This window comes from Gadus chalcogrammus, chromosome 14 (assembly GCF_026213295.1).
Source record: "Gadus chalcogrammus isolate NIFS_2021 chromosome 14, NIFS_Gcha_1.0, whole genome shotgun sequence".
NCBI lineage: Eukaryota > Metazoa > Chordata > Actinopteri > Gadiformes > Gadidae > Gadus > Gadus chalcogrammus.
This window is the reverse complement of record NC_079425.1, coordinates 143,587-158,910: the sequence shown is the minus strand read 5'-3', so window position 1 is coordinate 158,910 and position 15,324 is coordinate 143,587. Positions and strand designations below refer to the sequence as shown.

General features: G+C 55.8%; 1 protein-coding gene across 1 annotated transcript in view; it reads left to right on the top strand.

Annotated features, from left to right (window-relative positions):
- Window positions 1-13,838, top strand: part of LOC130403562 (SH3 and multiple ankyrin repeat domains protein 2-like) — a 66,832-nt gene extending 52,994 nt beyond the window's left edge. Inside the window, exons 14-17 of the mRNA XM_056607976.1 lie at window positions 501-604; window positions 1,279-1,387; window positions 2,208-4,590; window positions 13,310-13,838. Of these exons, the coding sequence (XP_056463951.1) occupies window positions 501-604; window positions 1,279-1,387; window positions 2,208-4,590; window positions 13,310-13,838 (3,125 nt within the window). The remainder of the gene's footprint in view (window positions 1-500; window positions 605-1,278; window positions 1,388-2,207; window positions 4,591-13,309) is intronic.
- The last annotated feature ends 1,486 nt before the right edge of the window (window positions 13,839-15,324 follow it).

Here is a 15,324-nt window from a genome sequence, read left to right as displayed (position 1 = left end):
TATGGTTACATGAGTTTTGTGTATCGTTGTTCTCTTACTGTAACAGAGCATATCAATATACTGTGAATGTATGTTGCTTATTTTTACGGGTTGATTTACAATATGTATTTTATTTTTACCATTATTATTCGTTGTTTGATATACAATACCGTTTATTCTCAACCTAATAACACATAATATATTTACAGGGACAAATGTGAAATGGCTCCTTTTCCCAGTTCAGAAAGGTCATATTCAGCTGCACGCAGGCCGCTGATAACGCAGCGTGGTGAGTGTGTTCTCACACTGAACCCGTTTGGATATGAGGGCGTTGGCAGATCGGCGACCCCGTGAGTTGGTGCTGCTGCTTTGTCGGCTGTTTGAAGAGCTGCACGGCTTCAGGCTGACCGCCGCTCACAGCGCTCTGAACCCCGGGGAAGCAGAGAATGAATGGCTTGTTTGGCCGTGATCCCCACTTAAAGCCGCGGCCTCGCCCCCCCTGACGTCGCCTCTCGTTTCAGACAAGGTGGACGAGGCCCAGCCGGCTCACAAGAACCCCGACATGAAGGTGGCCACCATCAAACCACGCCCCTCCAGCCGCTGCCTGGTGACCACTGAGATGAACGTGAGTCCAGGCCTACACCACCCAGCCCCCCCACCCCCCCACCCCCCCACCCCCACAGGGTCACACCCTCACCCCCACAACCCCACCCTCACCCCCACAGGGTCACACCCTCACCCCCACAACCCCACCCTCACCCCCACAGGGTCACACCCTCACCCCCACAGGGTCACACCCTCACCCCCACAACCCCACCCTCACCCTCACCACCCAGCCCCCCCACCCCCACAGGGTCACACCCTCACCCCCACAACCCCACCCTCACCCCCACAGGGTCACACCCCCACCCCCACAACCCCACCCTCACCCCCACAGGGTCACACCCCCACCCCCACAACCCCACCCTCACCCTCACCACCCAGCCCCCCACACCCCCCCAGGGTCACACCCTCACCCCCACAACCCCACCCTCATCCCCACACCCTCACCCCCACCCCCACAGGGTCACACCCTCACCCTCACACCCCCACACCCTCACCCCCACACCCTCACCCCCTCACCCCCACAACCCAACCCTCACCCCCACCCCCTCAGCCTCGGCCCCCATACCCCCCTCACCCCCTCACCCCCACCCCCACACCCCCACACCCTCACCCCCACCCCCACAGTCGTTATGATTCCTACCTGCAAATCTCTGAAGAACATCAATGAGATGACAGCAGGCGTTTGTGTTCCAGTCTCTGTACCACGACCGAGGGGTGGCGGTGGCGGTGGCCCCCCCCACAGTGCCCGGGGGGCTGCTGGGAGTACCTGCCAAGGGCACCATCAAGAAACAGAAGTCCATAGGTATGATGTCCACGGTGCGCGTGTGTGCCTCCTGCATTGCGCCAAGCCACTGGGTTATTTAAACCTCAAAGGAGATTCTCTGTTCACACTCACAAAATGGATTCTAATGAAAGTGATCTGGAGAAAGCTGCTCAGTGTATAGTCCGCTTCAAGGCGATCCATTGGAGGTCATTAGGCAGCATGCTTTATCCCATTGTTCAGGCTCCACAACTGGGCCGTGCTGCTAATGTTTCTCACAGCCCATTTGATTCTCCATAACCCCCGGCCAGAGCATGTTGTGAGAAATACAAGCACTCAGAACACATTTCGGGGAAAGTTTCCCCAATCATTTCCTATTGCCAAAGGTCTTGAGATGCTGGTGAGTTGAAAAAGATGGCAGAATAAATCGATTCTCTTCCTTCAATCGATACCCACGTTCCCCTGAGCAAGGCACAGATCTCCCGGCTGCCTCAGTGGACCTGCTCACTGCTTCTGATAATCGAAATCCCCCTTGTGTCAAAGTGTCTGGTTGGTTTACTGGCCTGGTATCAGAGCAGAGACGACGTCAACAACAGAGACATGGATTTAAAAAAGATACATTTAAGTGTTTGACCCAGAAAATGTCTTAGTCAAGGTGTTCAAAGAGCGGGGGGGGGGGGGGAAACACTGCATTTATGTGTTTAAATTCTAAAGAACGTCATCCCGTGTCTCCTGGTCCTGATATCGTTCTCCTCCCTCCCTCCCCCTCCCTCCCTCCCCCTCCCTTCTCCTCCCTCCACAACCCTCCCCCTCTCCCTCCCTCCCTCCCCCACCTTTCTCCTCCCTCCCCCTCCCTCCCCAGGGACTGAGGAGGAGACGCTGGGCTTCCTCACGCCGCCATCGCTCAAGTTCTCCCGCAGTCTTTCTATGCCGGACACCTCAGAGGACATCCCCCCTCCGCCCGCCGTCTCCCCCCCCTCCCCCCCCGCCTACAACGCCCCCGCCAGCCAGACCCTGCGGGGCTACGGCGCCCGGCCCGGGTTCACGCACAACGCCAACGCCGTGAGCACCATGGGCCGGGACGCGGGCACCCTGCGGCGCGGCTACTACCGACAGAGCTCGGAGCAGTTCGAGAGCAGCCGGCTGCGGGGCCGCGCGCCCGTGCCCGAGAACCCGTACTCCGAGGTGGGCAAGAACCTATACGTGCCCGCCAAGCCGGCCCGGAGGAAGGGCATGCTGGTGAAGCAGCCCAACGTGGAAGACAGCCCCGAGAAGAGCGGCCACAAGGCGGCGTCCGGGCCGGCCTCCATGCCCTCCACGCCCACGGAGCGCACCTGCTCCTCCATCCCCATCCCCACCATCATCATCAAGGAGCCCTCCACCAGCAGCAGCGGCAAGAGCAGCCAGGGCAGCAGCATGGAGGTGGAGCCCACCACCCCGGAGCACCCCCCCCTTGCGGCCGCCGGGGGCGGGGCGCTGCGGCCCGGGGACTCCCTCGCGCTCAGCAACCCCTTCGCCGCCGCCATCGCCGGGGCAGTGCGGGACCGGGAGAAAAGGTTGGAGGCCAGGAAGAACTCGACGGCGTTCCAGTCGATCGACGCGGGGGACGAGGACGGCCCCACCCCCGCCCCCCGCCTGCGCCAGTCCCGCTCCATCGACGAGGGCATGTTCAGCGGCGACGAGCGGCTGCGGAGGGCCGCCATGCCCCCGCTCTCCATCCAGCTCGGGCGTCCCCTGGGCGGCGGCGGCGGCAACCTGACCGACGTCAACAGCCCCGAGCCCGCGGTGGTCCGCGAGCCGCTCAACACCCGCACCGGCCAGTGCCCCAACCTGGACAGCCCCCTCAGCCTCCCGGCCACGCCCCCTAAGAGCCACAACGGGGCCGCCGGTACCTACCTCCACCCCGTCACCGGGAAAGCCTTGGATCCCAACTCCCCCCTCGCCCTGGCCCTTGCGGCCCGGGACCGCGCCATGAAGGAGCAGCACGGCCACCAGAACCCGGCCCCCTCGCCCCCCAGGACGGAGCCCCAGTCCCTCCCGTCCCAGCCCGGCCACAAGGCCGAGCTCATCCAGCCGCTGTTCATCGACACCAAGCTGCGCTCCGGCATGGAGGCGGGCTTCGGCCCCGCCGGGACCGCCACCGTGGGCCGGGCGGGCCGGGGAGGCCGGGGGGGCCGCGGGGGGCTGCGGCGCCAGATGACGGAGCAGAGGTATGAGACGGACGGGGCGCGGGAGCAGAGGCAGCACCAGAAGCTGGAGCAGAGGAAGAGCGCCCCGGTGGAGGCCGTGGAGCCCCCCGCCGGGCTGCTGATGGTCCACACCGAGGAGGGGGGCCGGGAGAGCGACCGCCCCACCGAGCTGAAGGACCCCGACCCCCCCCACATGGCCGGCGCCCCCAGGGCCCCGCCCTCCTCCGACCCGCCGGCGGCCCTGCGGCGCGACGTGGCGGCCGGCGAGTCCCTGGACGAACCGGTGAAGCTACCCTTCCGGATCCCCCCCCCCCCGCTGGCGTCTGTGGACATCGACGACGAGTTCGTCTTCTCGGAGCCGCTCCCCCCGCCGTTGGAGTTCGCCAACAGCATCGACGTCCCCGACGACCAGGCCGGCGCCATCGCCGAGATGATCCAGCGGCAGCGGCAGAACGGGGGGCCGTACCACGCCCCGCCCCCCATGGGGGCGCACCACCGGCGGGGCTTGCTGACCAACTGCATGCCCCCGGCCTTCCCCCCCCAGGACCCGGAGCGCCGCGTGGGCGACTCGTGCGGCGAGGAGGCGGACGGGCGGAGCAGTGGGGAGCCCAGCCGCGCCGAGACCACCAGCACCGTCTCCAGTGTCTCCACGCTGTCCTCGGAGGGGGGCTTCTGCGACCTGGAGGGCCTCTACGCCGACGGCCACGCCTTCTTGCTGGACCGCCCCCCCGTCCCGCCCAAACCCAAGGGCAAGCCCCTCATCAACCGGACGTCCCTCTACCACGACGCCCTGATCGAGGAGCCGCCCGAGGCCTTCGGCTCGCCACCACAGGCTCCTCCCCCTCCTCCTGGTTCCGACCCCCCCCCCGCACAACGGACCTCCAAGCTGTGGGGGGAGCAGCCAGCCGAGCTGCGCAGCCCGCCGGCCACGCCCGACCCCAAGAACACCGTCATCAGCGAGCTCAGTTCCATCCTTCAGCAGATGAACCGCGAGAGGCCCCCCAGGACCGAGGGCCTGGACTCCCCCACAGGGGCCCGGGGCGTGTTCGGCTCCAGGTATGTAGCTAGGGTTAGGGTTAGGGGTTAGGGTTAAGGCTAACCCGAACCCTAGCCCTAACCCCTAACCCCTAACCCCAACCCCACTGGACCCTTCTTTTAGCGTTGATGTTTGTATGCGTATGGGTAATGTAGCATGATTCTTTAAAGCTAAGCATTTATGTTTAATTTCAATAGGCATTATTCAACAGTTTCATTATGCTACTTTCAAGACCACTTGGAAAGGGAAGGACTAATAAGGAATAAATCAAGAGTAAAAGCACTGAATTGAAAAGTGTAGTTGTTGGGGATAATTGCTCTATAGCTGGGAATCCAATTCTGAGTAGTCTATGATAGCATGCAAGACATGCAGCGTATAATCCTGAACCTCCGGACAAAGCTTCCTGCCTCGCTCAAGGCCTTGTTCAACTGAAATGAAAATCAATGATTCACCGGTAGTATTTACCTGAACGAGTCGGACACAGACAGAGAGGAGGACGGCGACAGACAGTGGACAGAAAGGAGGACGGCGACAGACAGTGGACAGAAAGGAGGACGGCGACAGACAGTGGACAGAGAGGAGGACAGCGACAGACAGTGGACAGAGGGAGGGCTGGGGATGGACAGACAGTGGACAGAGGGAGGGCTGGTGATGGACAGACAGTGGACAGAGGGAGGGCTGGTGATGGACAGACAGTGGACAGAGGGAGGGCTGGTGATGGACAGACAGTGGGCAGAGGGAGGGCTGGTGATGGACAGACAGTGGACAGAGAGGAGGACAGCGACAGACAGTGGACAGAGGGAGGGCTGGTGATGGACAGACAGTGGACAGAGGGAGGGCTGGTGATGGACAGACAGTGGACAGAGGGAGGGCTGGTGATGGACAGACAGTGGGCAGAGGGAGGGCTGGTGATGGACAGGCAGTGGACAGAGGGAGGGCTGGTGATGGACAGACAGTGGACAGAGGGAGGGCTGGTGATGGACAGACAGTGGACAGAGGGAGGGCTGGTGATGGACAGACAGTGGGCAGAGGGAGGGCTGGTGATGGACAGGCAGTGGACAGAGGGAGGGCTGGTGATGGACAGACAGGCCTTCTGATCCTCTTCAGTGTGTCGCCATCGGTTTGACCTTCTGAATGGTCAGCGTTCCTCACCGGGTCGCCCTTCTCTTAAAGGGCTGATGTCATGGTGGATATAATGGGTACAAAACATTGTTTGCACTTGGATGTGGATCATGAAAAGGATGGCAAGAAAATGAATTTATTAGTTGTTCTACATCAATGCCCAGTTGTCTTTGAAGCAACTCCTCCTAAATGACTCAGGGACAGAGACTCAGAGACTCAGGGACTCAGAGACTCAGGGACAGAGACTCAGAGTCTCAGGGTCAGAGTCTCAGAGACAGAGACTCAGAGACAAAGACTCAGAGACAAAGACTCAGAGACTCAGAGACTCAGGGACAAAGACTCAGAGTCTCAGCGACAGAGACTCAGAGTCTCAGCGACAGAGACTCAGAGACTCAGGGACAAAGACTCAGAGACTCAGACACTCAGGGACAGAGACTCAGAGACAAAGACTCAGAGACTCAGAGACTCAGGGACAGAGACTCAGAGTCTCAGCGACAGAGACTCAGAGACTCAGAGACTCAGGGACAGAGATTCAGAGACTCAGGGACAGAGACTCAGAGACTCAGAGACAAAGACTCAAAGACTCAGAGACTCAGCGACAGAGGCTCAAAGACTAAGGGACAGAGACTCAGAGTCTCAGAGACAAAGACTCAGAGACTCAGGGACTCAGAGACTCAGAGTCTCTGAGACTCAGAGACTCAGAGTCTCAGGGACAGAGAATCAGGCCTTTATTATTATTGTATTATATTATTATTTATACCTATAGATATATTATACAGACGGCAGCAGAGACGGGAAAGGATGGCCTAGATTCACACAGGCTCTCTCTCTCTCTTTCTCTCTCTCTCACACTCTCTCTCTCTCTCTTTATCTCTCTCACTTTCTCTCTCTCTCTCTCTTTCTCTCTTTCTCTCCATCACTCTCTCTATATCACTCTCTCTCTCTCACTCTCTCTCGTTCTCTCTCTCTCCTTCTCTCTTTCTCTCTATCACTCTCTCTCTATCACTCTCTCTCTCTCACTCTCTCTCTCTCTCTCTCTCGCTATCTCTCTCTTAATTTGCTCGCTCGCTCTCTCTGTCCCTCTCTCTCTATCTGTCTCTGTCTTTGTATCTCCCTCCCTCTCCCTCCCTCTCTCTTACTCTCTCTCTTTCTCTCTCTCTCTCTCATCATTGCTCGCTCACTTTAACTGTCCTTCTCTCTGTCTCTCTGTCTCTCTCTCTCTCTCTCTCTCTCTCTCTCTCTCTCTCTCTCTCTCTCTCTCTCTCTCTCTCTCTCTCTCTCTCCCTCTCTCTCTCCCTCTCTCTCTTACTGTGAGAATTAGATTGATGCTTAAAGAGAATTCCAATGTTCTGTCTTGCATGTTTGTTTTTCTTTAATCTTTTTTTCTTATTTTTTGAAATCTCCAACCCTCTCAGATTGAACGTGCGTTGGTTGTGCCTGTGGATGTAAGGGTTGCCTAGCAACCAGCTGATGAGAGCAGCCTTGGGGCCTGCAGGAATGATGTCAGTCCGATTAGAGTCGGGATGGTGTGTTTGTGCGTGTGTGTGTGTGACTCTTACTCTGTGTGTATGACAGAGAAAAAGGAAGAGAGGAGGGCCGGCCGAACCCTCCTCAAAGTTCAACCACTCACAGGTCACGTGACATGTTGCCTTAGTAGGCCACGTTACGTAACCCTGCACACCCAGCCAGCCTCTGTGCACGTGGCTATCTACGTGTGTGTGTGTGTGTGCTTGTGTGTGTGCTGATGCCTGTGCATTTTTATGTGTGTGGACTTGTGTGCTATAAATAAAACTAGCCTGTGGTTGTAGTGTGCGTGTGTGCGTGTGTGCGTGTGCGTGCGCAGACTGCTGTGCTGCTGTTGCCTCAGAGGCTGTGGCGCGTCATGCGGTGTGTGGGTGAACTCCGCTGATCAGCCGCTCTGCTCCGCCAGCGGCGTGCTGTCAACAGGAAGTGGCACGCCGTCCGTCAGCCTCAACATGGAGGTCGGAGGGCCGGCCGCAGCACCGGACACAGCGCAAGGCGCTGGGGTCGTCGGCCTCGCGTTCGGTCGGCCTCGTGATGCGGGCGGCCTCGTGATGCGGGCGGCCTCGTGATGCGGTCGGCCTCGTGATGCGGTCGGCCTCGTGATGCGGTCGGCCTCGTGATGCGGTCGGCCTCGTGATGCGGGAGGCCTCGTGATGCGGTCGGGCGCGTGATGCGGTCGGCCTCGTGATGCGGGCGGCCTCGTGATGCGGGCGGCCTCGTGATGCGGTCGGCCTCGTGTTCGGTCGGCCTCGTGATGCGGGCGGCCTCGTGATGCGGTCGGCCTCGTGTTCGGTCGGCCTCGTGATGCGGGCGTCCTTGTGATGCGGTCGGCCTCGTGTTCGGTCGGCCTCATGATGCGGGCGGCCTCGTGATGCGGTCGGGCTCCGACGGGTTATTTATAGCAGAAGCAGTGATTTATAATTAATGTGCTGTTTGTGGATTATCTCCAGTGCAGAACACTGAACCCCCCCTCTGCCGTGGTTAGCTAACCCTAACCCTCAGTGTGGGAATAAGGCCAGACGCTAAAGAAGGCCTTGAACTGATTAGTCCAATAGGTAATTACACACTATTAACATCAACTCTTACCTCGTAGCGACAGCCAGGCGGCACTTGATCAGTGGGAGGACACCAGAGCATTGAATAGTTATGAAGCAATAACTGTTGATACTGTAAAGTAAGGCAGTGCCGCCAGGGGGTCAATGTTGATTCTGTAAAGTAATGCATTGACTGTTGATACTGTAAAGTAACGCAGTGACTGTTGATACTGTAAAGTAACGCAGTGACTGTTGATACTGTAAAGTAATGCAGTGACTGTTCATACTGTAAAGTTCTGAAGTGCAGCCAGGGGGTCACTGTTCATACTATACATTTATGATGAAGTGAATGTTTATTTTGTAAAGTAATGAAGTGACTGTTGATACTGTAAAGTAATGCATTGACAGTTGATACTCTAAAGTAACGCAGTGCAGCCAGGGGGTCACTGTTCATACTGTAAAGTTATTATGCAGTGACTGTCATACTCTAAAGTAACACAGGGACTGTTCATACTGTAAAGTTATGCAGTGCAGCCAGGGGGTCACTGTTCGTACTGTAAAGCTATGATGCAGTGACTGGTCATACTGTAAAGTTATGATATAGTAACTGTTCATACTGTAAACTAATGCAGTGACTTTTGATACTGTAAAGTTATGCAGTGACTTAATGAACTGTAAAGTAGTGCAGTGACTGTTGATACTGTAAAATGATGATGCATTGACTGTTCATACTGTAAGGTAATGCAGTGCAGCCAGGGGGGCACTGTTCATACTATAAAGTTATGATGCAGTGACTGTTTATACTGTAAAGTTATGATGCAGTGACTGTTCATACTGTAAAGTAACGCAGTTACTGTTCATACTGAAAGTAACGCAGTGCAGCCAGGGGGTCACTATTCGTACCGTAAAGTCATGATGGAATGAATTAGATACTTTAAAGTTATGATGCAGTGACTTTTGATACGGCAAAGATATTTTGTGATTGTTGATACTGTAAGTTAACGCGGTGACTGTTGATACTGTAAAGTTATGCAGTGCAGCATGGGGGTTACTGGGGCAGAAAGATCCGGTTTTGGCGCTACGTGCGTGAACGAGTGTGAAGGCTGCTCATGGACCCTAACCCTAGGGCTAGTTAACCAACCAGCGCCATTTTAACACATGAGCTCCTGGCTGTCCGCCTCCCCCCTCACATCACTGTGTGTGTGTGTGTGTGTGTGTGTGTGTGTGTGTGTGTGTGTGTGTGTGTGTGTGTGTGTGTGTGTGTGTGTGTGTGTGTGTGTGTGTGTGTGTGTGTGTGTGTGTGTGTGTGTGTGTGTGTGTGATTTAATGCCTCTTTGCTTCTGATGTGTGTGTCTGTGTGTGTGCGACTTGCCATCACATCCATGTCCATTACACATCTAACAGTGTCACCATGTCTGTCTGTCTCACGCCATCTCATCCCCATCCTGTTTCCCGCTTCCCGCCTGACATCCTGTGGGGCAAACTTAAAGCTGGTGTTGACAACTCAAAGCCGTAAGTTTCCATTTTGTCTGCTTGTCTGTTTTTTACCCAAGTGCTTTCACCATGGCCCAGTTTAGTTTTGGCAGAACCACTTTCCCCGTCTCCTTAGATGCCCCTGGGCTGTTCCATATAGGAGAGGACAAAGGGAATCAGGGTTAGGGTTATCACACATCCTCATACAAAACATGGAGATTGGCCCCTTTTGAATGGATTGAAAGTGGGCCATTGCGATATGTCTGCCCAGTCTCAGACCTGAAAGAGAGAAAACTTTGAAAAAGTAGCGATAAGTAGATCAAAACAAACGCCTGGTGGAACTTTGTGCGAGTGTCTGAGTTTTTGTTACTGTCTCTGTTTGATGGTGCGTGTGTGTGTTTGTGTGTGTGTGTGTGTGTGTGTGTGTGTGTGTGTGTGTGTGTGTGTGTGTGTGTGTGTGTGTGTGTGTGTGTGTGTGTGTGTGTGTGTGTGTGTGTGCTTGTGCGTGTGTGTGTGTGTGTGTGTGTGTGTGTGTGTGTGTGTGTGTGTCCTCATATATGAGACGAGAGGTGATTAGGATCACTGCTTTCTTTTGAAGCATTACTCCATGTATCAACTTCAGGGGCCATGAATCAAAACTACATCCCCATCAGCCCTCTTTAACCAACACACATCTGCAGGTTGCGGTCCATACCTCTACTGGGACCTGACCCTGAGTCTGACCCTAACCCTGACCCTGACCCTAACCCTGACCTCCAGTGGGACCTGACCCTGAGTCTGACCCTAACCCTGACCCTGACCCTAACCCTGACCTCCAGTGGGACCTGACCCTGAGTCTGACCCTAACCCTGACCTCCAGTGGGACCTGACCCTGAACTTAACCCTGAGCTATATACCATCCTGAAGCTGAAAGCTGAGAATAGTGGATACATATCCCTTTGGGTTTCCCTCATTTCGCTTAACGTTTTTACATGCCAGATGAAACGATCAGTACACATGAATAAGTAATGATCAATTTTGAATGATCAAACAAATTAATATTATTTATCAGTGAAGTGAAGAAGGAAATGATTCCAATATTCTGTCTTCCCTCAAGCTGTGGAGATGGATCATGAATGATAAGGCTCTTATTTGGTTCAGATGTGGACAGAATTAACTTTCAGATGAACATCTTCATTAGTGTATGAACTGAAAAAAATTAAATAATTTACTGGACATATTTCCCTTGACTGCTTTATTCCGGGCCAAGCTCAAGCTAATACCGCCCCCTACTGTATGTTTAGCGCAATCACAACACAACATAATGCAACGCAATACAACGTCGCGACGCAGAGGAGGCAAAAGTTGTTCGGAAGCACAACTTTTGCACTTTGTATTTATAGTTGTATTCATAGTGTTTATAGTATTTATAGCAAACAACTCAAACAAATCTTAACATGCAGGACTACAAAAATGTATTTTTTTAAATATTAAAATATAAAAATAAAATAAAAACTCGGGACTCATCACTCAACCCCTCATCACTCAACTCAAGGGGGTAAGTTTGGTCTCAGCTTTGGAAGGGACACTTCACAGACCTAACCCAAAATTGCTGCGGAGACTGCGTCATGGTGAACAATAATTATATCAAAATCTAGATTTACATGTGCACTTATTCACATTTAAAGTAGCCTACTGCAAAAAAGGTCAGGTTAGTAGAAGTTAGGTATTTGTGAAGCGAAAAATGCGGAGGCAGGTCATAAGTTCAGACGGGTACGGTCTCCTCGTCTCCTTCGGCACGGTGCCAAACTTCCGGTGCCAGATAACTTCCCTTCCGGTGCGCCGGGCTTCCCCGCCATGCGGCGGTTCTACCGCTGATGAGCGGTCGGCCCCCGTGCGTGCTCCAGAGGTTGACCTGAATTTGAATCATCGCTTGTATAACCCTAACCCTAACCCTATAAAGGTATACGGACCGAGGGACTTCTCGCCGCGTGCTCCCCCCCACCCAAATCAGCGTGTCTTTGGCCGTCCTGTTTGGCAAGAGTTTGCAAAACAATATTATATTAAATGCCTTTTGTAAAAATACATTTCGTTATATTAAAAAATAATGAATCAAAATGTTGGTAGGGACAAGCCTTACTTTCCCTAAGTTGTCGGGACATGTCCCTCCGTCCCTATGCAGAGTAACGCCCTTGACTCAACCCCTCATCAGCAGAACGGACGCTCAGCCTTCTGGCGTTCGTCTTCACGCAAGACGATTCTTAACCCCAACCTTCGAGACCCTAACACACCAGCTGAGGAGATAGACACCCCCACTCCCTCTTCTAGACCCTAACACACCAGCTGAGGGGATAGGCACCCCCACTCCCTCTTCTAGACCCTAACACACCAGCTGAGGGGATAGGCACCCCCACTCCCTCTTCTAGACCCTAACACACCAGCTGAGGGGATAGGCACCCCCACTCCCTCTTCTAGACCCTAACACACCAGCTGAGGAGATAGACACCCCCACTCCCTCTTCTAGACCCTAACACACCAGCTGAGGGGATAGGCACCCCCACTCCCTCTTCTAGACCCTAACACACCAGCTGAGGGTATAGACACCCCCACTCCCTCTTCTAGACCCTAACACACCAGCTGAGGGGATAGACACCCCCACTCCCTCTTCTAGACCCTAACACACCAGCTGAGGGGATAGGCACCCCCACTCCCTCTTCTAGACCCTAACACACCAGCTGAGGAGATAGACACCCCCACTCCCTCTTCTAGACCCTAACACACCAGCTGAGGGGATAGACACCCCCACTCCCTCTTCTAGACCCTAACACACCAGCTGAGGGGATAGGCACCCCCACTCCCTCTTCTAGACCCTAACACACCAGCTGAGGGGATAGACACCCCCACTCCCTCTTCTAGACCCTAACACACCAGCTGAGGGGATAGACACCCCCACTCCCTCTTCTAGACCCTAACACACCAGCTGAGAGGATAGGCACCCCCACTCCCTCTTCTAGACCCTAACACACCAGCTGAGGGGATAGACACCCCCACACAGGAGAGAAGCGCTCCTCTGCACTGCAGCCCCGTCTGCAGGGTGGGGGTGAACTAAGGCATTAAGGGGATAGTAAATATAATAAATCTACACTTAAATCTTGTTCTTCACTGAGGATGGAGGCCGTCTGCTGATGGTGCCTCCTGAGCTCTAGGGTTAGGCTGTGACCTCTAGGGTTAGGCTGTGACCTCTATAGTTAGGCTGTGGGCCGCTGTGACCTCTAGGGTTAGGCTGTGACCTCTAGGGTTAGGCTGTGGGCCGCTGTGACCTCTAGGGATAGGCTGTGACCTCTAGGGTTAGGCTGTGACCTCTAAAGTTAGGCTGTGGGCCGCTGTGACCTCTAGGGTTAGGCTGTGACCTCTAGGGTTAGGCTGTGGGCCGCTGTGACCTCTAGGGTTAGGCTGTGACCTCTAAAGTTAGGCTGTGGGCCGCTGTGACCTCTAGGGTTAGGCTGTGACCTCTAGGGTTAGGCTGTGACCTCTAGGGTTAGGCTGTGGACCGCTGTGACCTCTAGGGTTAGGCTGTGACCTCTAACCCCCGCTGTGTCTCCTGCAGGACCCCTGCAGATGAGGTGGCCACGCGGCCGGCGGCCGGCCTCAGCGCCACGCCCCCTGCCGGCCTCCCGCCCACCCCCCAGCAGCCCCGCACCGGCAGCCCGCCCGACTCTGGCGCCTCCTCGCTCACCCCCTGCTCCTCGCTGCCGCCGTCCGCCTCGCCCACGCTGACGGAGGCCTTCGGCCTGGCCACGCCCCCACTGGGCGGCGGCTACAGCCTGGGCTCCTCCTCCTGCGGAGGCTCCTCCCGCTCGCCCTCGCCGCTCTCCCTGCTGCAGGCCGCCGCCGCCGCCGCCGCCTCGGGGAAGCCCTTCGCCGGGAAGCCGGTGGACCTGTGGAGCAAGGCAGACGTGGCGGACTGGCTGGAGAGCCTGAACCTGGCGGAGCACCGCGACGCCTTCCTGGACAACGAGATCGAGGGCGCGCACCTGGCCTCGCTGCGCAAGGAGGACCTGATCGACCTGGGGGTGACGCGGGTCGGCCACCGCATGAACATCGAGCGGGCGCTGAAGCTGCTGACGGACAGATAGACCGCCGAGAGGGGGCGGGGCCACCCACCGGGAGGGGGCGGGGCCACCCGCTGGGAGGGGGCGGGGCCACCCACCTGGAGGGGGGGGGGGCAACCGCAGGGGGCTCCTAGGGGCGGCGGCCGGGGCGGTCGATGTCCCCCCCCCCCCCCGTCTGGCGTCGCCATGGAGACGGGGTGTGATGGGAGGGGGTCCCGCCCCCGTGTCGACACCCCTCCTCCGTCGACCAGAGGAACGACCTGTGTATCCTCTGGGTGGGCGGACTGGGAGGACTGGGAGTCCTCCTGAGGCTGGCCAGCCACTCCGTGCTGCTCCCCAGCTGAGCTGGACAGCGCTCCTTTTCTATCTTTGCTAGAGTTGCTCAGAAATAGTATTTCTTCACCGTTTTGTTTGAAAATAGGAATCTTATCCCACTTGATTAGTACAGCGATCTTGTGTATACTAAACACACAAACACACACCTTTTTCACAGTGCCACATACCAACACACACAAACACACACACACATGGGTTCACCTTTTTCACTACCTTTCATACCACACTCACACAGACACTATGCTAGCACACAGATAACACACAACCATGCACATTCACAACGTTGTCACTGCAATGGCCTTCTCCTCCTCTTCCTCCTCCTCCTCCTCCTCAGAAAGAGCAGTGCATGATGGGAGGGGTCCTACTAGGAAGCCCCATTGTAGCAGGTTACAGTCCAGCGTCTGTCCACCCATCCCTCAACACTAGAACCAAAGTCCCTCACCAGTAGAACCAGTCCCTCACCAGTATAACCAGTCCCTCACCACTAGAACCAGTCCCTCACCACTAGAACCAGTCCCTCACCAGTAGAACCAGTCCCTCATCAGTAGAACCAGTCCCTCACCAGTAGAACCAGTTCCTCACCAGTAGAACCAGTCCCTCACCACTAGAACCAGTCCCTCACCACTAGAACCAGTCCCTCACCACTAGAACCAGTCCCTCACCACTAGAACCAGTCCCTCACCACTAGAACCAGTCCCTCACCACTAGAACCAGTCCCTCACCAGTAGAACCAGTCCCTCACCAGTAGAACCAGTCCCTCACCACTAGAACCAGTCCCTCACCACTAGTACCAGTCCCTCAACACTAGAACCAGTCCCTCACCAGTAGAACCAGTCCCTCGCCAGTCCCTCACCACTAGAACCAGTCCCTCACCACTAGAACCAGTCCCTCACCACTAGAACCAGTCCCTCACCACTAGAACCAGTCCCTCACCAGTAGAACCAGTCCCTCACCAGTTGAACCAGTCCCTCACCAGTAGAACCAGTCCCTCACCACTAGAACCAGTCCCTCACCAGTAGAACCCGTCCCTCACCACTAGCAGAGGTAGAGACTCAGGGTCATATCAGCCAGAGGAAACCCGGTGTTTGGAAACCAACATCTGGATGTGTTTGTTAGCAGTTACAGCCCGGCTGTAGAACCCCAGGTGTTACCTGATGAAACTGGAATTTCACAT